Source organism: Hydractinia symbiolongicarpus, chromosome 10 (assembly GCF_029227915.1).
Source record: "Hydractinia symbiolongicarpus strain clone_291-10 chromosome 10, HSymV2.1, whole genome shotgun sequence".
Lineage (NCBI taxonomy): Eukaryota > Metazoa > Cnidaria > Hydrozoa > Anthoathecata > Hydractiniidae > Hydractinia > Hydractinia symbiolongicarpus.
In genome coordinates this window covers 9,238,052-9,264,096 of record NC_079884.1, presented here as the reverse complement: position 1 = coordinate 9,264,096, position 26,045 = coordinate 9,238,052, and the positions used below count along the sequence as shown (strand labels likewise).

Sequence of the window (26,045 nt, the reverse complement as noted above, 5' to 3'; positions counted from 1 at the left end):
TGCTTTGTTAGCTCTTTATTTAAGTATTTAGTTCGACAATTAATTTTTACAGTGGGACCAATCCAAGATTTTAGCGCAGGCTGAAAAATAAGAGACAATTTCAAAAACTAAATTTCATTGTCTTTTTAACGGTATCAATCCGTTTGAGTTGCAACGGTTGCATCCCATATTTGTACCAACGTGTATTTTGCGATATTTTTCCGATATTACCGGTTGCGCTGCTTTTAAGAGTGAAACTATTGGCCGTTAGTCCTAATTGAACTGATTTTGGTCTTTGACCTTATAAATGTGATAAATGACACAAATAGACTCTAAGAATTCACATTCTTCTCACTTTGGCATGAATGCTGGAACGCTGCAACTACACTGGATGCTGTGTTAGCTCTTTATTTAAATATTTAGTTCGACAAGTAATTTTTACAGTGGGACCAATCCAAGACTTTAGCGCGGGCTGAAGAATAAGAGACAGTTTCAAAAACTAAATTTCATTGTCTTTTTAACAGTATCAGTCCGTTTCAGTTGCAACAGTTGGATCCCATATTTGTACTAACGTGTATTTAGCGATATTATACCGACATTACTAGGTTGCCCTGCTTTTAAAAGTGAAGCTATTGACCGTGGGTCCTAATTGAACTGATGTTGGACTTTGACCTTATAAATGTGATAAACGAGACAATTGGACTGTAGGAATTATTATTTTTCTTACTCTGGCATGAATTCTAGAACGCCACAACTAGACTGGATGCTTTGTTAGCTCTTTATTTAAGTATTTAGTTCGACAATTAATTTTTACATTGGGACCAATCCAAGATTTTAGCGCGGGCTGAAGAATAAGAGACAGTTTCAAAAACTAAATTTCATTGTCTTTTTAACGGTATCAATCCGTTTGAGTTGCAACGGTTGCATCCCATATTTGTACCAACGTGTTTTTAGCGATATTTTTCCCATATTACTAGGTTGTCCTGCGTTTAAAAGTGAAACTATTGATCGTTGGTCCTAATTGAACTGATTTTGGACACTGACGTTATAAATGTGATAAATGAGACAAATGGACTCTAAAAATTAACATTCTTCTCACTTTGGCATGAATGCTGGAACTCCGAAATGACATTGGACACTCTGTTAGCTTTCCATTTAAATATTTAGTTCGATAATTAATTTTTACAGTGGGACCAATCCGAGACCTTAGCGCGCACTGAATAATAACAGACAGTTTCACAAACTATATTTCATTGGCTTTCTAAAAGTATTAGTCCGTTTAAGTTACAAAGGTTGCGTCACATATTCGTACCAACATTCATTTAGCGATATTTTTCCGATATTACCGGTTGCGCTGCTTTTAAAAGTGAAACTATTGGCCGTTAGTCCTAATTGAACTGATGTTGGACACTGACGTTATAAATGTGATAAATGAGACAAATGGACTCTAAGAATTAACATTCTTCTCATTTTGGCATGAATGCTGGAACTCCAAAATGACATTGTACACTCTGTTAGCTTTCCATTTAAATATTTAGTTTGATAATTAATTTTTACTGTGGGACCAATCCGAGACCTTAGTGCGCACTGAATAATAAGAGACAGTTTCACAAACTATATTTCATTGACTTTCTAAAAGTATTAGTCCGTTTCAGTTGCAACGGTTGCATCCCATATTTGTACCAACGTGTATTTAGCGATATTATACCGACATTACTAGGTTGCCCTGCTTTTAAAAGTGAAACTATTGACCGTGGGTCCTAATTGAACTGATGTTGGACTTTGACCTTATAAATGTGATAAACGAGACAATTGGATTGTAGGAATTATTATTATTCTTACTTTGGCATGAATTCTGGAACGCCATAACTACACTGGATGCTTTGTTAGCTCTTTATTAAAGTATTTAGTTAGACAAATAATTTTTACAGTTGGACCAATCCAAGATTTTAGCGCGCGCTGAAGAATAAGAGACAGTTTCGAAAACTAAATTTCATTGTCTTTTTAACAGTATCAATCCGTTTGAGTTGCAACGGTTGCATCCCATATTTGTACCAACGTGTATTTAGCGATATTATACCGACATTACCGTTTGCGCTGCTTTTAAAAGTGAAACTATTGACCGTGAGTCCTAATTGAACTGATGTTGGACACTGACGTTATAAATGTGATAAATGAGACAAATGGACTCTAAGAATTAACATTCTTCTCACTTTGGCATGAATGCTGGAACTCCGAAATGACATTGGACACTTTGTTAGCTTTCCATTTAAATATTTAGTTCGATAATTAATTTTTACAGTGGGACCAATCCGAGACATTAGCGCGCACTGAATAATAAGAGACAGTTTCACAAACTATATTTCATTGGCTTTCTTAAAGTATTAGTCCGTTTAAGTTACAAAGGTTGCGTCACATATTCGTACCAACATTCATTTAGCCATATTTTTCCGATATTACCGTTTGCGCTGCTTTTAAAAGTGAAACTATTGGCCGTTAGTCCTAATTGGACTGATTTTGGCCATTGACCTTATAAATGTGATAAATGAGACAAAAAGACTCTAAGAATTCACATTCTTCTCATTTTGGCATGAATGCTGGAACTCCGAAATGGCATTGGACACTCTGTTAGCTTTCCATTTAAATATTTAGTTTGATAATTAATTTTTACAGTGGGACCAATCCGAGACCTTAGCGCGCACTGAATAATAAGAGACAGTTTCAAAAACTAAATTTCATTGTCTTTTTAACAGTATCAATCCGTTTGAGTTGCAACGGTTGCATCCCATATTTGTACCAACGTGTATTTAGCGATATTTTTCCGATATTACCGGTTGCGCTGCTTTTAAAAGTGAAACTATTGGCCGTTAGTCCTAATTGAACTGATGTTGGACACTGACGTTATAAATGTGATAAATGAGACAAATGGACTCTAAGAATTAACATTCTTCTCATTTTGGCATGAATGCTGGAACTCCAAAATGACATTGTACACTCTGTTAGCTTTCCATTTAAATATTTAGTTTGATAATTAATTTTTACTGTGGGACCAATCCGAGACCTTAGTGCGCACTGAATAATAAGAGACAGTTTCACAAACTATATTTCATTGACTTTCTAAAAGTATTAGTCCGTTTCAGTTGCAACGGTTGCATCCCATATTTGTACCAACGTGTATTTAGCGATATTATACCGACATTACTAGGTTGCCCTGCTTTTAAAAGTGAGACAATTGGATTGTAGGAATTATTATTATTCTTACTTTGGCATGAATTCTGGAACGCCATAACTACACTGGATGCTTTGTTAGCTCTTTATTAAAGTATTTAGTTAGACAAATAATTTTTACAGTTGGACCAATCCAAGATTTTAGCGCGCGCTGAAGAATAAGAGACAGTTTCGAAAACTAAATTTCATTGTCTTTTTAACAGTATCAATCCGTTTGAGTTGCAACGGTTGCATCCCATATTTGTACCAACGTGTATTTAGCGATATTATAACGTGTATTTAGCGATATTATAGAATTAACATTCTTCTCACTTTGGCATGAATGCTGGAACTCCGAAATGACATTGGACACTTTGTTAGCTTTCCATTTAAATATTTAGTTCGATAATTAATTTTTACAGTGGGACCAATCCGAGACATTAGCGCGCACTGAATAATAAGAGACAGTTTCACAAACTATATTTCATTGGCTTTCTTAAAGTATTAGTCCGTTTAAGTTACAAAGGTTGCGTCACATATTCGTACCAACATTCATTTAGCCATATTTTTCCGATATTACCGTTTGCGCTGCTTTTAAAAGTGAAACTATTGGCCGTTAGTCCTAATTGGACTGATTTTGGCCATTGACCTTATAAATGTGATAAATGAGACAAAAAGACTCTAAGAATTCACATTCTTCTCATTTTGGCATGAATGCTGGAACTCCGAAATGGCATTGGACACTCTGTTAGCTTTCCATTTAAATATTTAGTTTGATAATTAATTTTTACAGTGGGACCAATCCGAGACCTTAGCGCGCACTGAATAATAAGAGACAGTTTCAAAAACTAAATTTCATTGTCTTTTTAACAGTATCAATCCGTTTGAGTTGCAACGGTTGCATCCCATATTTGTACCAACGTGTATTTAGCGATATTATACCGACATTACCGTTTGCGCTGCTTTTAAAAGTGAAACTTTTGACCGTGAGTCCTAATTGAACTGATGTTGGACACTGACGTTATAAATGTGATAAATGAGACAAATGGACTCTAAGAATTAACATTCTTCTCACTTTGGCATGAATGCTGGAACTCCGAAATGACATTGGACACTTTGTTAGCTTTCCATTTAAATATTTAGTTCGATAATTAATTTTTACAGTGGGACCAATCCGAGACATTAGCGCGCACTGAATAATAAGAGACAGTTTCACAAACTATATTTCATTGGCTTTCTTAAAGTATTAGTCCGGTTAAGTTACAAAGGTTGCGTCACATATTCGTACCAACATTCATTTAGCCATATTTTTCCGATATTACCGGTTGCGCTGCTTTTAAGAGTGAAACTATTGGCCGTTAGTCCTAATTGAACTGATTTTGGTCTTTGACCTTATAAATGTGATAAATGACACAAATAGACTCTAAGAATTCACATTCTTCTCACTTTGGCATGAATGCTGGAACGCTGCAACTACACTGGATGCTGTGTTAGCTCTTTATTTAAATATTTAGTTCGACAAGTAATTTTTACAGTGGGACCAATCCAAGACTTTAGCGCGGGCTGAAGAATAAGAGACAGTTTCAAAAACTAAATTTCATTGTCTTTTTAACAGTATCAGTCCGTTTCAGTTGCAACAGTTGGATCCCATATTTGTACTAACGTGTATTTAGCGATATTATACCGACATTACTAGGTTGCCCTGCTTTTAAAAGTGAAGCTATTGACCGTGGGTCCTAATTGAACTGATGTTGGACTTTGACCTTATAAATGTGATAAACGAGACAATTGGACTGTAGGAATTATTATTTTTCTTACTCTGGCATGAATTCTAGAACGCCACAACTAGACTGGATGCTTTGTTAGCTCTTTATTTAAGTATTTAGTTCGACAATTAATTTTTACATTGGGACCAATCCAAGATTTTAGCGCGGGCTGAAGAATAAGAGACAGTTTCAAAAACTAAATTTCATTGTCTTTTTAACGGTATCAATCCGTTTGAGTTGCAACGGTTGCATCCCATATTTGTACCAACGTGTTTTTAGCGATATTTTTCCCATATTACTAGGTTGTCCTGCGTTTAAAAGTGAAACTATTGATCGTTGGTCCTAATTGAACTGATTTTGGACACTGACGTTATAAATGTGATAAATGAGACAAATGGACTCTAAAAATTAACATTCTTCTCACTTTGGCATGAATGCTGGAACTCCGAAATGACATTGGACACTCTGTTAGCTTTCCATTTAAATATTTAGTTCGATAATTAATTTTTACAGTGGGACCAATCCGAGACCTTAGCGCGCACTGAATAATAACAGACAGTTTCACAAACTATATTTCATTGGCTTTCTAAAAGTATTAGTCCGTTTAAGTTACAAAGGTTGCGTCACATATTCGTACCAACATTCATTTAGCGATATTTTTCCGATATTACCGGTTGCGCTGCTTTTAAAAGTGAAACTATTGGCCGTTAGTCCTAATTGAACTGATGTTGGACACTGACGTTATAAATGTGATAAATGAGACAAATGGACTCTAAGAATTAACATTCTTCTCATTTTGGCATGAATGCTGGAACTCCAAAATGACATTGTACACTCTGTTAGCTTTCCATTTAAATATTTAGTTTGATAATTAATTTTTACTGTGGGACCAATCCGAGACCTTAGTGCGCACTGAATAATAAGAGACAGTTTCACAAACTATATTTCATTGACTTTCTAAAAGTATTAGTCCGTTTCAGTTGCAACGGTTGCATCCCATATTTGTACCAACGTGTATTTAGCGATATTATACCGACATTACTAGGTTGCCCTGCTTTTAAAAGTGAAACTATTGACCGTGGGTCCTAATTGAACTGATGTTGGACTTTGACCTTATAAATGTGATAAACGAGACAATTGGATTGTAGGAATTATTATTATTCTTACTTTGGCATGAATTCTGGAACGCCATAACTACACTGGATGCTTTGTTAGCTCTTTATTAAAGTATTTAGTTAGACAAATAATTTTTACAGTTGGACCAATCCAAGATTTTAGCGCGCGCTGAAGAATAAGAGACAGTTTCGAAAACTAAATTTCATTGTCTTTTTAACAGTATCAATCCGTTTGAGTTGCAACGGTTGCATCCCATATTTGTACCAACGTGTATTTAGCGATATTATACCGACATTACCGTTTGCGCTGCTTTTAAAAGTGAAACTATTGACCGTGAGTCCTAATTGAACTGATGTTGGACACTGACGTTATAAATGTGATAAATGAGACAAATGGACTCTAAGAATTAACATTCTTCTCACTTTGGCATGAATGCTGGAACTCCGAAATGACATTGGACACTTTGTTAGCTTTCCATTTAAATATTTAGTTCGATAATTAATTTTTACAGTGGGACCAATCCGAGACATTAGCGCGCACTGAATAATAAGAGACAGTTTCACAAACTATATTTCATTGGCTTTCTTAAAGTATTAGTCCGTTTAAGTTACAAAGGTTGCGTCACATATTCGTACCAACATTCATTTAGCCATATTTTTCCGATATTACCGTTTGCGCTGCTTTTAAAAGTGAAACTATTGGCCGTTAGTCCTAATTGGACTGATTTTGGCCATTGACCTTATAAATGTGATAAATGAGACAAAAAGACTCTAAGAATTCACATTCTTCTCATTTTGGCATGAATGCTGGAACTCCGAAATGGCATTGGACACTCTGTTAGCTTTCCATTTAAATATTTAGTTTGATAATTAATTTTTACAGTGGGACCAATCCGAGACCTTAGCGCGCACTGAATAATAAGAGACAGTTTCAAAAACTAAATTTCATTGTCTTTTTAACAGTATCAATCCGTTTGAGTTGCAACGGTTGCATCCCATATTTGTACCAACGTGTATTTAGCGATATTTTTCCGATATTACCGGTTGCGCTGCTTTTAAAAGTGAAACTATTGGCCGTTAGTCCTAATTGAACTGATGTTGGACACTGACGTTATAAATGTGATAAATGAGACAAATGGACTCTAAGAATTAACATTCTTCTCATTTTGGCATGAATGCTGGAACTCCAAAATGACATTGTACACTCTGTTAGCTTTCCATTTAAATATTTAGTTTGATAATTAATTTTTACTGTGGGACCAATCCGAGACCTTAGTGCGCACTGAATAATAAGAGACAGTTTCACAAACTATATTTCATTGACTTTCTAAAAGTATTAGTCCGTTTCAGTTGCAACGGTTGCATCCCATATTTGTACCAACGTGTATTTAGCGATATTATACCGACATTACTAGGTTGCCCTGCTTTTAAAAGTGAGACAATTGGATTGTAGGAATTATTATTATTCTTACTTTGGCATGAATTCTGGAACGCCATAACTACACTGGATGCTTTGTTAGCTCTTTATTAAAGTATTTAGTTAGACAAATAATTTTTACAGTTGGACCAATCCAAGATTTTAGCGCGCGCTGAAGAATAAGAGACAGTTTCGAAAACTAAATTTCATTGTCTTTTTAACAGTATCAATCCGTTTGAGTTGCAACGGTTGCATCCCATATTTGTACCAACGTGTATTTAGCGATATTATAACGTGTATTTAGCGATATTATAGAATTAACATTCTTCTCACTTTGGCATGAATGCTGGAACTCCGAAATGACATTGGACACTTTGTTAGCTTTCCATTTAAATATTTAGTTCGATAATTAATTTTTACAGTGGGACCAATCCGAGACATTAGCGCGCACTGAATAATAAGAGACAGTTTCACAAACTATATTTCATTGGCTTTCTTAAAGTATTAGTCCGTTTAAGTTACAAAGGTTGCGTCACATATTCGTACCAACATTCATTTAGCCATATTTTTCCGATATTACCGTTTGCGCTGCTTTTAAAAGTGAAACTATTGGCCGTTAGTCCTAATTGGACTGATTTTGGCCATTGACCTTATAAATGTGATAAATGAGACAAAAAGACTCTAAGAATTCACATTCTTCTCATTTTGGCATGAATGCTGGAACTCCGAAATGGCATTGGACACTCTGTTAGCTTTCCATTTAAATATTTAGTTTGATAATTAATTTTTACAGTGGGACCAATCCGAGACCTTAGCGCGCACTGAATAATAAGAGACAGTTTCAAAAACTAAATTTCATTGTCTTTTTAACAGTATCAATCCGTTTGAGTTGCAACGGTTGCATCCCATATTTGTACCAACGTGTATTTAGCGATATTATACCGACATTACCGTTTGCGCTGCTTTTAAAAGTGAAACTTTTGACCGTGAGTCCTAATTGAACTGATGTTGGACACTGACGTTATAAATGTGATAAATGAGACAAATGGACTCTAAGAATTAACATTCTTCTCACTTTGGCATGAATGCTGGAACTCCGAAATGACATTGGACACTTTGTTAGCTTTCCATTTAAATATTTAGTTCGATAATTAATTTTTACAGTGGGACCAATCCGAGACATTAGCGCGCACTGAATAATAAGAGACAGTTTCACAAACTATATTTCATTGGCTTTCTTAAAGTATTAGTCCGGTTAAGTTACAAAGGTTGCGTCACATATTCGTACCAACATTCATTTAGCCATATTTTTCCGATATTACCGTTTGCGCTGCTTTTAAAAGTGAAACTATTGGCCGTTAGTCCTAATTGGACTGATTTTGGCCATTGACCTTATAAATGTGATAAATGAGACAAAAAGACTCTAAGAATTCACATTCTTCTCACGTTGGCATGAATGCCGGAACTCCGAAATGACATTGGACACTCTGTTAGCTTTCCATTTAAATATTTAGTTTGATAATTAATTTTTACTGTGGGACCAATCCGAGACCTTAGCGCGCACTGAATAATAAGAGACAGTTTCACAAATTATATTTCATTGGCTTTCTAAAAGTATTAGTCCGTTTAAGTTACAAAGATTGCGTCACATATTCGTACCAACATTCATTTAGCGATATTATTCCGATATTTCCGTTTGCGCTGCTTTTAAAAGTGAAACTATTGGCCGTTGGTCCTAATTGGACTGATTTTGGCCATTGACCTTATAAATGTGATAAATGACACAAATGGACTCTAAGAATTCACATTCTTTTTACTTTGGCATGAATGCTGGAACGCTGCAACTACACTGGATGCTGTGTTAGCTTTTTATTTAAATATTTAGTTTGATAATTAATTTTTACTGTGGGACCAATCCGAGACCTTAGCGCGCACTGAATAATAAGAGACAGTTTCACAAATTATATTTCATTGGCTTTCTAAAAGTATTAGTCCGTTTAAGTTACAAAGATTGCGTCACATATTCGTACCAACATTCATTTAGCGATATTATTCCGATATTTCCGTTTGCGCTGCTTTTAAAAGTGAAACTATTGGCCGTTGGTCCTAATTGGACTGATTTTGGCCATTGACCTTATAAATGTGATAAATGACACAAATGGACTCTAAGAATTCACATTCTTTTTACTTTGGCATGAATGCTGGAACGCTGCAACTACACTGGATGCTGTGTTAGCTTTTTATTTAAATATTTAGTTCTACAATTAATTTTTACAGTGGGACCAATCCAAGACTTTAGCGCGCGCTGAATAATAAGAAACAGTTTCACAAACTACACTCCATCGACTTTCTAAAGGTATCAGTCCGTTTGAGTTACAAAGGTTGCGTCACATATTCGTACCAACGCGTATTTAGCGACATTATACCGACATTACTAGGTTGCCCTGCGTTTAAAAGTGAAACCATTGACCGTGGGTCTTAATTGAACTGATGTTGGACTTTGACCTTATAAATGTGATAAATGAGACAATTGATCTGTAAGAATTATTCTTCTTCTTATTTTGGCATGAATCTTGGAACGCTACAACTACACTGTATGCTTCGTTAGCTCTTTATTTAAATATTTAGTTCGACAATTAATTTTTACAGTGGGACTAATCCAAGCCGTTAGTGCGCGCTGAATAAATAGAGACAGTTTCAAAATTTACATTTCATTGACTTTCTAACGGTATCAGTCCGTTTGAGTTACAACAGTTGCGTCACATATTTGTACCAACGTGTATTTAGCGATATTTTTCCCATATTACTAGGTTGCCCTGCTTTTAAAAGTGAAACTATTGACCGTTGGTCCTAATTGAACTGATGTTGGACATTGACCTTATAAATGTGATAAATGACACAAATGGACTCTAAGAATACAAATTCTTCTCACTTTGGCATGAATGCTGGAACGCCGCAACTACACTGCATGCTCTGTCAGCTCTTTATTTAAATATTTAGGTCGACAATTAACTTTTACAGTTGGACCAATCCAAGCCGTTAGTGCGCGCTGAATAAATAGAGACAGTTTCAAAATTTACATTTCATTGACTTTCTAACGGTATCAGTCAGTTTGAGTTACAAAGGTTGCGTCACATATTCGTACCAACATTTATTTAGCGATATTTTTCCGATATTTCTAGGATGCATCGTTTTTAAAAGTGAAACTACTGACCGTGGACTGATTTTGGGACATTGACGTTATAAATGTGATACATGTCACAAATGGACTCTACGAATCCACATCCTTCTCACTTTGGCATGAATGCTGGAACTCCGAAGTGACACTGGCACTCTGTTAGCTTTTTATTTAAATACTTAGATCGATAAGTCATTTCTTACAGTGGAACCCATCCAAGCCGTTAGTGCGCACTGAATAAATAGAGACAGTTTCAAAATTTACATTTAGTAGACTTTCTAACAGTATCAGCCCAATTGAGTTACAACGGTTGCGTCACATATTTGTACCAACGTGTATTTAGCCATATTTTTCCGATATTACTAGGTTGCATTGCCATGGTAGTATGATTATTTACCGACAGTCAAAAGGATTACACATGCCCGACGACTTTATACCATGCAAATTTCGTGTGGGTTTTTTTTACGCTGGTGACATAAACAGACATTTTAAAAGATGCGTGCATCGAAAAAGTGAAGGAGATGAGCATCACATTAACATTCAAAATCAGTGTGAACTGCTTCTGTACCCCCCCCCCCCCCCCCCAAAAAAAAAAAAAAAAACCAAAACAAAAAAAAAACGGTTGGTGGTTCAATAGAACTGCAAGAAATTTGTTGTCCAACCAATGAATAACGACAATATTAAAGAACTTATTAAGAGCGACGAACTAATCCTTACGTATGGATAGTTTATTGTCAGTGGAAAGTGGGTTAAAAAATCGTCCCACATTTCACAGAAAATGAGGATATTGGCCAGGTTGGTTTTGGAAATAAGAAGAAATGCAAGCATGAAAGATTTTTCATTGCTGGACTGTTTAACTCCAGCTTGCTTTGATGATGTTGTTGAGGCCACCAAACGTCTTGCTGGGTTCACAAACACAAATAATGACGGTGAAAAAGTGCCCGCATTTAATACGCCATCGTTAGCATTAAAACTCGGTTACGCTCTTACGAGAACTGTCCCATGTTGTTGCAAGGGCTAGGTTTAAGAAAAAATGATGACACAATTGTTGTTAAGGCGCAGAAATTTCAAAAGAACTTTCAAAGTGAATGGTCTGTGAGAATTTTTTCTGCTTCCTTGCGTTCCTTGGCTGATAATAGATTCAACAAAGATGATATCCTGCCATTAACATCAGACTTGCTTCTCTTGAAATCGTACTGCGATAAAAGACTTCAAGAAGTACTAAAAGAAATTAAAATAACCCCGAGCACAGATCTATGGAGGGAACTAGCAGACATAATTTTGACTAGAGTTACAGTTTTTAACAAAAGAAGAGGAAACGAACCCTTTTTAATGTTATTGTCAAGATATACATCAAGAAATTCTCGTTCAAACGTTGTCCATGGTGATATTTTGGAAACACTATCCACCTTGGAAAAGAAACTGATGAACAGGTAAACTTTTTAGGGTAGGGAACGCAAACCTCCAAGTAAGAGCAATTTAAAATTTTGTTTGAATGTCCTGAAGATATATTTTTGTTATTGTATGTTTCGTTTTTTAAATCAGGCGCTTATGACCTTTAAAACGCAAACGCGAAAAAAGATTACCTTAAGTGGATTATTTTGCGCGTAGATTAAATTTCGCGGTTTTTGCGGTTTTTTAAAAAATTTGAGAAATTAAGTCCTCGCGAAATATTTGTAGTAAAGCCTGTCCGCGAAATTACTTCCACACAAAATATCGAAATATGGGTCATCTGCGAAATTAAATCAACGCGAAATATCAATATATCCATTGTCTGCGAAATTTAATAAACAGTGCACATAACCTATGGCCTTCTTTTTTCATTGGCATGGCAAGTCGAAGAGGTGCTGGAAACAAGTTTAATTGGAGATAAACTTCGTTTTAAAAGTTCTACTACTTCTTCTAAATTTTATTTTATTTTAGTTTTGACCATATTGCATTCGCGAAAATAAATCTCTGCGAAAAATTGAAAAAGCGCTTATCCGCCAATATTAGTCCACGCAAAATATACTGTAGACTAGTCTTCCGCGAAAATTAGTCTTTGTTTAATTTAATCCACTTAAGATAAAATATAAAAAACTTTAACTCACTTAACTCGTTTTAGACTGGAATTAGTTCATGTTCGTGGGAAAAGAGGAAGGCAAGTTCCAGTGCTTCTGTCTAAGGACGATGTTAAGGCAATAGACATCCTAATTGACTTAAGGAAAATTGTTGGGGGCATATGGGGCATGATGTCACAGTGCACCGAGAATACTATCGGTTACATGAGTCAACCATTGAGCTAGCGAAAGTCAGCAAGCTTCTGTTAGCAATTGATGCAGGGATGGGAAAGGAATTGGTTGGCAATTAACATTGAATGGTATATAATATATATATGCTTTTTCATGACTTTTTTACATTATTATTTATAGACATGCAAAGCTTTTTAGGAAATATAAAATTAATTAAAATTAAAAAAAAGAAAACATTCAGAATTCTTTGCCTCTATCATTTAGATATTCCTGCATTGCCAGAAGATGCTGGACAAGGACAGGACACAGGTATTCATTTAAAAACCATTCCACGTCACATTCTGGTCGAAAAATGTTGAACAGAACATGTTCTGGGTGATCTATCATTATATATCATTATATAAGAATCGTTTTTTTGAAGTTTTGCGTTTTTTTCTTATCTGCGTTTAAATGAGTATTGAAATTAACAACGCTGGACCTTTAAATCTCTATGTTCTTTGACATGTTTTTTAATTTTTTTATAAACATTTTAGTTGAAGACGATTTTGAAGAAGTGGATACAAGCGTAGTTTCCAGTACCGAAGGTCAGGTTAAAAACGTATTTCTAAATCAATAATAAGAAACGCTCATTATTAAGCCATGACGTTAGATTTATTCACTTTTTAGTCTTAAAAGAGAAGGGGAGTGAAACTCGTGCTTCCGAAGCTAAGGCAGCAAAGTCGAAAGGTGATATTTTAATTTAAATTGGAACTCTGGGTTCTTAAGCCGCATTCACATCTATCCATTTTTTTGCATAAGACTTGAGTGTTTATTCATTCTTATGTTATACAAAAAGTTACATAAGCCAATATGTAAGAAAATACATGGATGTAAATGCGGATTTATGAATGAAAGTAGGCAAACCCGTTTTTGTTGTTGTTGTTATAACTTTAGTAACACTTGGGAAAAAAAGAGGGAGGAATTGGAATTCGCGGAGTGCAGAATTAAATTTAGATTAAATCCGATTTTGACGTCATTACGTTGCTCAGGGGTGCGCTAGTTATATATAATAACTGTGCTATGAGGGTACTTATTTTGAATCCAGAGACAAATTTAACGTTTAAACATGAAATATAATATACAAAAATCTTTTCTACGAGTCCCCTACTAAAATTTCGATCAGTTTGCCGGCATCAATGTACTTTGATGTTTCCTGCTTTTCGGGGATTTCTTATTGCAACATCCTCGGGACTTGTTGATCTTCTTATATTTGGACGGACGTTTTATTTAAGATGACGAGCAAATTTGTATTGAAGTAGCTTGTTTAACCTTGAGGCAAAAAGAGATGTATTTTTTTAAATATTTGTTTTGAGATTAAGTTGTGTTGAAGTGAAAAGTAAGCTTTAATTGTCACGATTTGGAAATAAAACGAATTGGTACATTCTTTGTTTTTTTAATAATTTTAGTGACGAAATTGCAGGTTTGGATCTGTTCTTAATTTATTTAAAAGTTATTTGTGAAATTAATTTTAAATACTATTTAATTTAAAAGTTATTTGTAAATAGTTTGTAAATACTATATATAGTTAAATAAAATTTGAACTTTGAATTATTTGTTATATCTTATTGGCCCAAACGTTATCAAACTTAATTTTACTTAGAATTTTATTACATAAGAATTAAATACACTATCAATTTTCAAAGACCATTAAAAAATGATAGTGTATACGACAAAGAATGTCATTTTTTCTCTCCTTCATTTCCAATGTTTATTGAAAATGAGAAGTTGAACATGTTCAATTCATGTTCAAATGATCATTTTTTTCTTTTGTTTTCAATTGAATCCATTGTTTAGTCCCAAAGACTAATCGATTGCAAAAATATTTCATGAAGAACATTTAATTTTTGGGAGAGAAAAACCAAGGTCGTGGGACGTCAAATCTGTGATTTATAAACATCGGGACATGAGTAAAAATTCTTCGAGGTTTTTAAGGAATAGGAGATCTTTGATCCTTTCGTGTATAAATCAACTTGAGAAAAAAAAATACCAAAAATTTATTTTGTAGAAGATAAATTATGAGGTTCTCACTTTTAATGAAAATGTACTTGCACCTGTTTTATCATTTTCAATGTCGTTAAAGTAGCTCATTGGAAAATCAGCACCAAATGATATTGTATTTGACCTTTTAGAAGCGATAAAAATTATTATAAACTTTTATATTTAATTAATTGCAGACTTTCAAAGAATTCTAGTGACTTTTGGACTTTCTAGGTTGGTTCTTATAATCATGATTTATGCTCATCGTTTTAGCAGGTTATTTAAAGTTCTCTATCAAGTTTTTAGAAATTCAAGTATCACATTCTCCCAGTGACTATGTTGTTGGTAAAAAATTAGGAAAAAGCTTTAGGAAATGTCTATTAATTTTAGGCTTTGTTTTCTGATATAAATTTTATAGTGTTGACCGGCAGTTATTTTAAGTTTATTAAACGCACAGAACATTTGCATCTCACTAGTTATATTAAAAGGACGTTTGTTCCCAAAAAGTTAAATTAAATAGTTGTTCGAGAGGGAACTAAAACGGGTGTTATACTAAATATATTATTACCAGATCAAACTGTACTGTACTAAGTTATTTTTTATTTTTAAAAATATAGTTGTAAATGGAAAAATTCTTTTAAGATTAAATACTAAATGAAAACTGCAAATGGTGTATTAATGTGTTTTTTTATATTTCATTTTTTGGAAAAGCTAATTGCTTTTACCCTCACCATATTTACGTTTTATATGAAGTTAAAGATCGTACGTGTATTCAAACTAGTTTTTGTGTTAATTTTGTCTTATAGCAGTGTTATTCTTAGACTTTATTTCTAATTGGAACATTTTGCGCAAATAAACTTGTGCGAATTCTCCAAAAATCGCGAAAACCGCAAAAGTTTCTTCTGCAAACACTTTCTTCCCTCAAAGTATCAAGGACAGCGGTCAAAAGTCCTGGTAAAACAATGGGATACTCCTCAACTTTCCGAGTCCCGGAGAAAAAAAATAAAGGTTGATTAACTTTTATTGTTCCCGTAAAAAACATTGTTTAATTAAAAACTTTAACGTAATTAAAGTAGAGCCACTTTTAGAATTGTCAACACAATGACTGGCAGTAAGCGGAATTGGATCCGCCGTCCTAGAACTGGGAGCCGCAGACAAACTAATTACACTGCGTGTGTCAATATGTTAGCAACACACATGTTAGCTTACTAGGATGGCGTTTCTCATGAATGCACATTCAAGCCATGACAAACATTCATGAGAATCGTTCACCACGATCGAACCATCCATCATGACGGCCGAGTATTATTGGTGTAATGTAATTGAAGTAGAGCTACTTCGTGTATTGCTAACATACTGTCTGTCAGTGAGCGAGATTCCATCCATGGTCCCCAGAACAAACTTGATGCATCGCGACAGATATAAAAAAGCTATAATCATGGGAAACAATATTTGTCCCCACAAGGCACTTTGAAACTTCACAGCCTTGACATGTGGCCCCCTAGGCACTTTCCAACTTTTTTGTGAACCTTCGAAAATCTGTCAAAACAACCGTTTTTTTAATTATTGAATAGGTAAGATGTTAGATTTAGGAAATATAAAACCAATTATATATAACAACCTCATGTAGAAGGATATTTTCCATTTTTATTTTTTTAATTTCGCGTTTGGCAGGGAAGGCGCTTTCTAACTTTGGTCCCCAGAAGGCCCAGATATGGGTATGTGACGCAAACCTTGTAACTCCAACGGACTGATATAGTTAGAAAGTCAATGAAATGTAGTTTTGGAAACTGTCTCTATTTCTTCAGCGCGCGCTAACGGCTTTGATTGGTCCTACTGTAAAAAATGACTTATGGAACTAAATATTTAAATAAAGAGCTGACAGAGCGTCCAGTGTAACTGCGGAGTTCCAGCAGTCATACCAAAGTGAGAAGAATAGTAATTCTTGGAGTGCATTTGTCTCATTGACTACATTTATAAGGTCAAAGTCCAAAATCAGTTTAATTAGGTCCCGCGGTCAATAATTCTACTTTTAAAAGCGATGCAACCTAGTAATATCGGAAAAATATCGCTAAATACATGTTGGTACGAATATGTGACGCAACCGTTGTAACTAAAAGGGACTGATACCGTTAGAAAGTCAATGAAATGTTGTTTTTGAAACTGTCTCTATTTCTCCCGAAACGTCATGTTCAAGAAATGATAAACTTTCCACAGTAATATGAATACTGAACAGACAAACCGAAATAATCTATATAATAATACGGAGCTTCTGTCTGTGACTTTTGCAAAGTAGATAAAATTTCTTTGATAAAGTCTATAAAACATTGCCTATAAATTTGTTCTGTAAATTATCAAACTTTGACGTTAGAGCAATATTGACGTCAAAGGAAAGTATATTAAGATTAGTGAAGCCATTGCATTGCACTTTTAAATTTAAGGCTAAACTTGGAAACGGGTGGAAATAACTGACATCATCTCTTGCATAGGTAACTAGGGACTACCTGGGACCAATTTGGGTAAGTTTTCCAAATCTAGATCATCAAATCCGTTTCGGAATGGATGGGTTAATGACGTCATAAAAAAACCTTTAAACCCTAATATCTCTGCATCCGTTTGTCACAAGTACACGATCCTATACATTTTCTTGATCAGCGTTTCAAGATCTATAAGATTTATTAGGAACCTTGCTGACGTCAGCAAAATTTTTAAACCCTTATATCTCATTAACCATTCATCAAAAGCACGTGATTACATACATTTTCTTGATCAGCGTTTTAAGCTCTATACAATAGAGGCAACGTAAAAACCAGGTTCTAATTTTTTTCCAGATGGTTTGCTGATGTTATTAAAATTTAAATGACGCTTCCTTTTTTTTATATTGCCTCAGTGGATTTTTCCACGGGCACTACTATCGACTAGTATCTTCAATATGTATTACTTCACCGGATGTGAATAAATCAGCCAATATGGTACCGCAACAGCGCTGTGAAATAAACAGGTATTTTTGCGATAAGCTTGTTATTTTTTTGATAAGCCAGTTACATCGATTATAAAAGCTGAAAGCTCTTCTTAAAAAAAGACATCACAGGAGATATGATGTCTAGCTATGTGTGACAGAAAATAGTTCATTATTTTTTGTGGAATCTCGGTGAAAGCTAGCCTAGCTAGGCCATCCAGAGACTGCTAATTCAGTTTAAGGTTTGTGTGTAGCTAGCTATAGGTAGCTATGTTGTGGCCAGTTGTGTTGTGGGATAATGGGAAAACGAATGTGACATATGACTTTCCATGTCAACAATCATGGGAATTTTGTTTTGTCATAGATGAATTCCATTATTTACATATGCATGCTATACATGCTCTTTCGACTTTAGTATTTGCCTGGCAGGAAAAAAGATGGGGACACTAGCTAAATTGGGGCACATCCATATTGAATAAGGGTTTTTGATCAAGTGGTAAATTTAAAAAGTTTTCTTCTTCTTTAATAACTTTTTCCATGTATGGCTTGAGACCTTCTTTGATCCTTCTGTAAGCTTTATCTGCGTTACTTTATAGATGACTTACTATAAGCTTTGTTTACATTTTCTTCTACAGGCAAAGAGTTTTTTAACCAATCAGATCTTCTAAAAGAAGTATTAGCCAATTGAATTGTTTTATTTTGCCTGCCAAAAAAATAAAAACAAAAAAATTATTAAGATAGCAAGTCATCTATATAGTGAGTTTTGTGGAAACTCAAAGATCCTTGGGTCATTTTTAATTAAATCTTGCAATGCGAGTTCCCTGCAAAACCGCGACGAGACATCAGAACAATTTTTTTAATGATGCTGCCAGAACTAGACCTACATGTGAAGACGGTTGAAAAAAACAAGTGAAACTAGCTGAAATTATATCTACTGTACTTCATTAAGTAGTTTTTAAACTCGCTTTTGTTTCTAAAATCATTAGAAGATATAACACCTGCTAAAACTAGCTACTTAAAACAACTTTCTTGTTGTTTCTGTCTTATCTTTTTATTTTCAGTACTTGGTTGAAAAATTAGGCCTACAAGAAGAAAGCCTCAGACTTTAAAAACAAAGAAAAACACAAATTTAAAATTTCGCTGATGGAGCAATTTTTTCAAATTTTCGCGAGGACAAATTTATCCCATTAAAATATAGCTTTGACTTCTCATCTGATAAAAATATTTGAGAAAGTTCTTTGCAATAATCTTGTAACCTTTCTTGAGAGTAGTGATCTTCTTAACCCAAACCAACATGGATTTTAGGCTGACCGTTCTTGTGTGAGCCAATTGCTTGATCACTTTGAATTTGTCTTGACAGTATTAATCTAGTAAAAATGCAGATACAATTTATCTGGACTTTGCTAAAGTTTATTTTCACATTGTGCTTAATAAAGTAAAAAACCTTGGTACTTTGGTAAACTGTCCCATTCTATTGATCGCTTTCACTTAATTGATAGCAGTGGACGGCGAAAAAACAGTAACAGTTGATGTTCTCTCTGGTGTACCACAAGGAAGTGTCTTGGGACCACTGATATTTCTGATCCTATCCTGCAAGTAACACTTCCTCCAACATCCCCATCACTACTCAAGATATCACCTAAGTAACAGAAGTTCTCAACATCAATAACAAGTCACTTGCATGCAAACTGAATGTCAGCTCTTAACAAGTGTGACAAAAAATTAAGTTACTACCAGCCCCTTTCCTGCAAACTCCACAAGGTCACTTTCGCACTACAAGGTCATACTTGGCTTCAATGCTACTAATCATGACTTAAGAGTCTGCTGCATTCACTTTTAACCTTTTCTCTCCCAGTGCTTTCTTCCACTTCTCAAACTTTTCACCTAATTTCAATTGAACAACCGACTTAGAACTCCATCAACAGCACTTCTGAGACTAGAACAAACAACAAAGGACTAACTACAGAACCCTGATGTACACCAACATTTACACTAAATTCATCGCTAAGTGAATTGTTAATCCTGACACAACTTCTAGCATTGCTGTACATAGACTGTATATACCATTTAAACTAGCCACTTAACCATACCTAATTTTCTCTTAGCCAAATAACTGGCACTCTATCAAAAGATTTCTCTAAATCTACAAAGGCAAAATAGAGATGTTTCTCTTTCCTAAATACTTAAACTGTTAACCTTATAATTATGTTTTTTTTTATCTAATTTAAGTTTGTGAATTATATATTGTATGTTTTGTTTTCAATCTGTTCCTATTCCAGATGATGTGAATTATAATTACAATGAGTTCTATGTATACTTCTGTATATTGATTAAAAAAGTATGTAGATAAAATTGGATTGAGTTGTTGTGTAAAATTTTAATGTCATTGTAATTTTTACCTGTTACGATACATCCTATACGTAACAAAAACTGGGAAATTTTCACAAAGGTATTCATTTTGAAATTTATTCTTATGTCCATTGGAAGAACCTATGCCAATTTTTTTAGATATCATTATAATGTGTAAGTGATATAAATATTAAGCACAGAAAAGTTGATGCAAAAATGAGTACTACCATAGATGATACAGTGCTGAAAAGTCTTGAAGATCGAGTGAATGGCCTTCATAAACTCGTATTCTCACAGGAAGAAAATGAAAGGACTGTAAAAAAGGTAAGTTTGACATAAAAGAGAGATAGTAAATCATAGAAAGCAATTAATAATTTTTATGTTATATACATAATGTTTTTAATTTAGCCTATTGAAATATTGGAACAAACACAGTGCACTTTGAGGGAGTTGGAAACGAGACACTCCGTCATTCTTCAGTTGTGGAAGAAATGTAAGCTTTAGTTAAACAACATTATAAATAGGAAAAAATAATATCTGGATACTGAAATGTTTTGTTTACAAAATACAAAATGTTTTTATGATGGAATAATTATTTTGAAATATTTTAACAAATTCAATGTACAATGTAAATAATTTATAAATGCATATAGAGAAATATGATAAATATCAAATATATCAAATTCATCCAATTTATATCACACTAACTATGTACACATCTACCTTAAAAATTTGCAAAGACTGATTAAAATGTTTTTTTATTTGTAGTACCTGATTTGGATGAGTATTTAACAACCGACTTTTTACAGAAGGTTCGTCTTAATGAAGATGTTAAAACTACGTTAATCTTAGCAAGTAAGTCCGTCAACGAATTGTTTTTATCAAAAAGGTTTTCACATGGCACCAACTGAGGTTGTTGGTGGTACTCTGACACATTGATAAAACCTGTATGTAGGTCAAAAGTTGTCACAGTAAAAAAAAATCTTTGTTTCGTTATTAAATTATTGTTGGATTAAATTCACCATTTGTGCACAAAAATATCAAATATTACTTATATATAATCTAAGTTTTCTTACAAATATGTATACTTTAAAACAAATGTTAAAATCCTAAAATCGTCTAGGTTTATACTTATTACATTTACCAATTTTAAATTAAGGTGACGATATATCTTTTGAGCATGGTTTTTTAAATCGCGATTTTTTCAGGGATAGTTAATCAATTTTTTTTCATTCATACATCACCAAAAGGCATTTTTAAACACCTATCAAATGGTATAAAAATAATGTGAAACTTTTTAACTCGTGAAAAGTACAGAGACATTTTAGAAACATACCCCACCTTCAAAAAAGTGACTTCATTTACAAAACTACTTCGTTTCCAAATCTCATTCGATGTTCTTTAGAATCTTAATAGATGTATGTAAAAACGATGTTTTAATTATTTTCCACAAAGTTCCCGTTTTTTGATTTATTTTACTTTTTCTAAAAAAGCCATTTTTTAACTTAAACTTTCGTCTAAGATGTAATATCTAGAGAATCGTTGAATTTTTGAAAATAAAAAAAATTACTTTTAGATAAACACTTTGGCTTCAGCACAGTAGCACTTTCCCTTGTAGATCTTCTGTAGTTTTGTAAAAGAGATTTGAAATGTAATAGATGGTATACGAAAAAAACAACACTACGAAAAAGTGTTTTAAATATTTTTTTCAAGCATACTCATTATGACGGTGATACTTTTACACTTCCGAGGCGATGAATATTCAGAAAGTTGTCCTTTTAAATTTTAAATTTTTAAATCGCAAAGACGTGTCTGAGAATACCATGGAAATAGAACTTTCTAAGTCGTTTAACACTTTTCTGTGACTTGCAGAAACAGAACAGGATGGCATACATTTTTAAAACTGAAAGATTTGAGCTGATTTTTTTTCAGATAGTCATTTCTTTTCGGAAATTTTAAAAGTTATACTCAAGAGGATGATAAAAAACATTCACTCTTAACTCTTATTTAATTTGAGGTGTAAAAACCGATCAGAAAAAAAATTAGTTATTTGGATAAAGTCAATATTCCCTTTCGAAAAATAAATAAATAGTTTTACCATTGGAAAGGTCGTCGTTTTTTTAGTACGAATGGCTAATAAAAAAAATATCGATTTCTTGATACAATAAAGGTATACCGTCACCTTAAGTATCATTTAACATCTAACACCAACTATGTTTATTTTTTAAAAATATCATAAAATGCAAATTTCAAGTGCTAATGGCATTGATTTAGCTGACCACTCTGTATTGTTGTTTTGCAAAAAAATATAGTTTGTACATAATGATAGTAGTCTGAAATTACTGTTGAGTGTTAGTTATTGCCATCTCACTATGCAAGGGTATTCTGTTATTCAGTTTATGGAGAAAAGTATAAACAAACTGAAAAATGAATTAACAATTATGACATTAAGTATCTCACAGTAAAATCTATGTTACTTATACATGTTTATGAGATTCTATGCATTGAATATTGATAGTTTAACTTTTTTTAGATGAAGAAAATGTTAGAAATTTAGCAAAATATCTTGATGAATTAAAATCACTACAAAATGTTGTTAATTATGATTCACTAAAAGGTAAAATACGCATATTCTTTTTAATACCAAGAGCTTATTAAATTAAAGTAATTTTACATAGAAGAAGGGAAGGCTAAATGAATGTTTTCAAAAGAGGGGGAGGGAGGAGGGTGAGTAAACAAATAATAGAAATAGACACGCTATCTATTTTTCATATCGATACATATCACCGCCATGACATTGTTGTGTTACAATACAATTATTTTAACTAAGTTTTATTTTTCATTTTTAGACATTCCAGAACATTCGTCAAAATTGGAACCAATTATTCAGCTTCATATGCAACAAGCGGTAATTGTTAGGACTTCTTTCTTGCTACACTGTCAGTGTACTAAGTTGGAAATCTTTTGTTCGTGTTGTTCAGAGTTCTGTTGTTTAGGATGCTTTGTCAAAAAAATGGTTTTCCTTTATTGTTGGATTTTCTTTTCTTAATTTTATAGTTTAAAAGCTGTTTGTGATTGTAATAAATATGATTTTGTTTCAGGAAGAGGCACACGATGTTAACGAGAGATTAAACAAGCTGTTAACTGCTTACAATAACATTGTATCCTTTCACAAACATTTACACGTACCTTCTGTTAATTGTTGTTCATTCGAAAATTTAGTTCCATCTTTTCTCTTTTTTGCTGAAGTTTTGTTTACCTTTATTGAAATAACGAGAATAAATTCCAGTGAGAATGAAAATCCATTTTTCTTAACTTTATGTCCCAGATCAATACGATGTCCAAGCAGTTTATGCTGTGGAATAACTTCGTCACACAATGTGAGCTTGCTGTTGACATGGAAAGAGAGTCGATCGATTGAAAAGTTTGTTTCGCTTTTAAGCACTGTGAAAAAGCTTTGTGAATGTCGAACGTTTGTTTTTGGTCTTATTGTTACAAGAACGAGAGAAACTTTGATCTGGTTATGAAGTAGAAACCTATTTATTTGATATTATACATGTAAAAAGAACTTATCACCAGCGAAAATTTGAGTCCATCTAAAATGTTTTAAAGAACAGGAAAGTACTAATTGCTAACTACATCTCAATCTCCAGTATTATCATAATTTTAATAGAAACACTGAACTTTGAAGCCTAAAATAACCTATAACTTGTTCTCAATCTTGCACCAGAATTATTTTGTAAAGCCTTCATATATCAAAAGTGTACACCCAAAACCTTCATTAAGAATCTCGGTATCAAAATATTATTTTACTCCATTTTTTTTAATTTTTTAACCGATAATTGAAAAAAATACAAAACCATGTCTAATATATCTGCCGTATATGATCGTTATCAGGCATATTCTTATTGCTCTACCTTACAACTAGGCATGTTTGGCCACGCATCATCACTACCAATCAGTCTGCAATAGGACTGATACAACATGTGCAAATTAAACCAACATACAATACAGACGCAAACGGCGACAAAACTTGTCTCTTTTTTGCTACACTAGCATAGCTATTAAACGTATTTTTATTAGAAACCTACCCACTAAATTTAGAGCGTCCTATACCTCTCCAGCCTTAAATAGCTATTAGTTATTACTCAAAACTACCCCCTTAATTTTTTAAAAGTTTTCTTGGTCTAAGAAATGTAATAACTACAGAACTTATTTCAAAGGTTTATTTTTCATTTTGACAAGTTAAGTAGCTTGGTTTCACGACTTTTCAGGATTTCACCCGGCGGTCGTAATATGTTTGAAATTCCTCAGAAAGAATAGGGTTAAAATGCTTTCAACGTATTTCATTCATGTTAAATTATAAAAATGATGACTGAGTTCACACCAATTTTAAATTGTTGACAGTAATAAAGACGATTTTGTTGATGTATTGTAGAATTTATTTGTGATGAATTAATGATAAAAATATAGGTATGTTAATCTATATTCGAATTTTTTAATTTGTAATATATGCCCAGTTTCTATTTAACGTCTGTCTCCAATAAACGCCCCTCTTATAGTGTTAAAAATTAAATAAACGCCCGAGGCTTTTATTGGGGGCATTTACGATAAGTCCCTTGTCTAAAATTTATAATTGGAAATTTATAATGGAAAACCCACCCTAAAAATTCCAAATTTCAAAGAATGTTTCATAGCCTTTTCTCTACAGCTTGCTACAAAATTGCATTATTCGCACTTTTACGACATACGCCCTATTTTCGTATCATAACATTATGTGTTAGTTGTCTGGAAAATGACGCCAGCTTTACAAAATCTGTCCCTTAAAACTGACAAAGTTTGAGAACGAAAACCCGCGAGAAAGCAATCCGTTCTTTTGTCCATTTTTGTGGAAAACGATTTCATTCCGTCTAACAACGGGTAATTATGAAAACCAATCAAATAAAACTTTGCTTAATTTTGCAGTAACATTGAATTCGTAGAAGATGCTGGGGCAAAACAGCAATTGTTGACACGTAGCAGCCATTCTCGATACAAAATATAGGAGGTTTTCTTAAGTGGCTTATTAAAGGAATAATCCTCTACTCCACTCAACACTCAACTCAACCGGAACCAATTAGTTAGGCTAGTGCACACTTTTTACAAATTATGCCCTGTAATAACCCCCGGGTCCCTTCCAAACCCCTATAGTGATTTTTTGTATAATCCCACTATATTTTGCACATGATTGTATAAAAACTACAAAATTTAGCCAGGGTTTCTTCTATTCTAATTCTGAAAGAGTGACTGTTTTTATTTTTAGCAAAATTAAAATTTCCAGCTGGATTGCAATAAATATTTATTAACCGCGAAAATGTAAAAAAAAATTGGCATTTTTTCCAAATCGTAACTCTTTCCCGCAAAGAAATCTGTCAATACTATCTGACATTTCGAGAAAGAAAACTCAAACGCTCATTAAAGCGAGATGTTTAGTAACATTTGCAGTGTCGCGAACATCAACGTCGATGGCAGGGTCGGATCCAGTGTACGTCAGCGCCGTCATGCGACTGACAATTTTTACTAAGAATCGTAAAAAATATAGGTTACTGTCATCCTGCAGTCCCTGCGACCGTTGACCTTTATTTTACAGACCTTTCTCTTGCGTGACTGAGTTGATAGTACGGCAAAAGCGACTGACATCCGAAGAATTTTCATGCAATGTGATTGGCTTGCCGGCTGAAATAAGGTATTCTGATTGGTTTACAAAAAACTGACGACTTTGACCCATATTTACGGCATTCGAAATGTGACACAGCATGTATTTTTTAATAATCATTGAATTTTTTTGT

General features: G+C 33.6%; 1 protein-coding gene across 2 annotated transcripts; it reads left to right on the top strand.

Moving 5' to 3' along the window:
* Nucleotides 1-17,892: 17,892 nt before the first annotated feature.
* On the top strand, nt 17,893-24,703 carry LOC130612445 (dynactin subunit 3-like). Of its 2 annotated transcripts, XM_057433758.1 has the most exons (8): nt 17,893-17,910; nt 20,377-20,541; nt 20,626-20,710; nt 20,986-21,072; nt 22,751-22,834; nt 23,067-23,125; nt 23,319-23,378; nt 23,546-24,703. In XM_057433758.1, the coding sequence occupies exons 2-8, from the start codon at nt 20,434-20,436 to the stop codon at nt 23,636-23,638; spliced, it is 576 nt and encodes a 191-aa protein (XP_057289741.1). In that variant the 5' UTR covers nt 17,893-17,910; nt 20,377-20,433; the 3' UTR covers nt 23,639-24,703. The 2 variants fall into 2 exon arrangements, with proteins under 2 accessions (XP_057289741.1, XP_057289740.1); XM_057433757.1 differs by lacking the exon at nt 17,893-17,910 and having other exon boundaries at nt 20,334-20,541.
* Nucleotides 24,704-26,045: the final 1,342 nt, after the last annotated feature.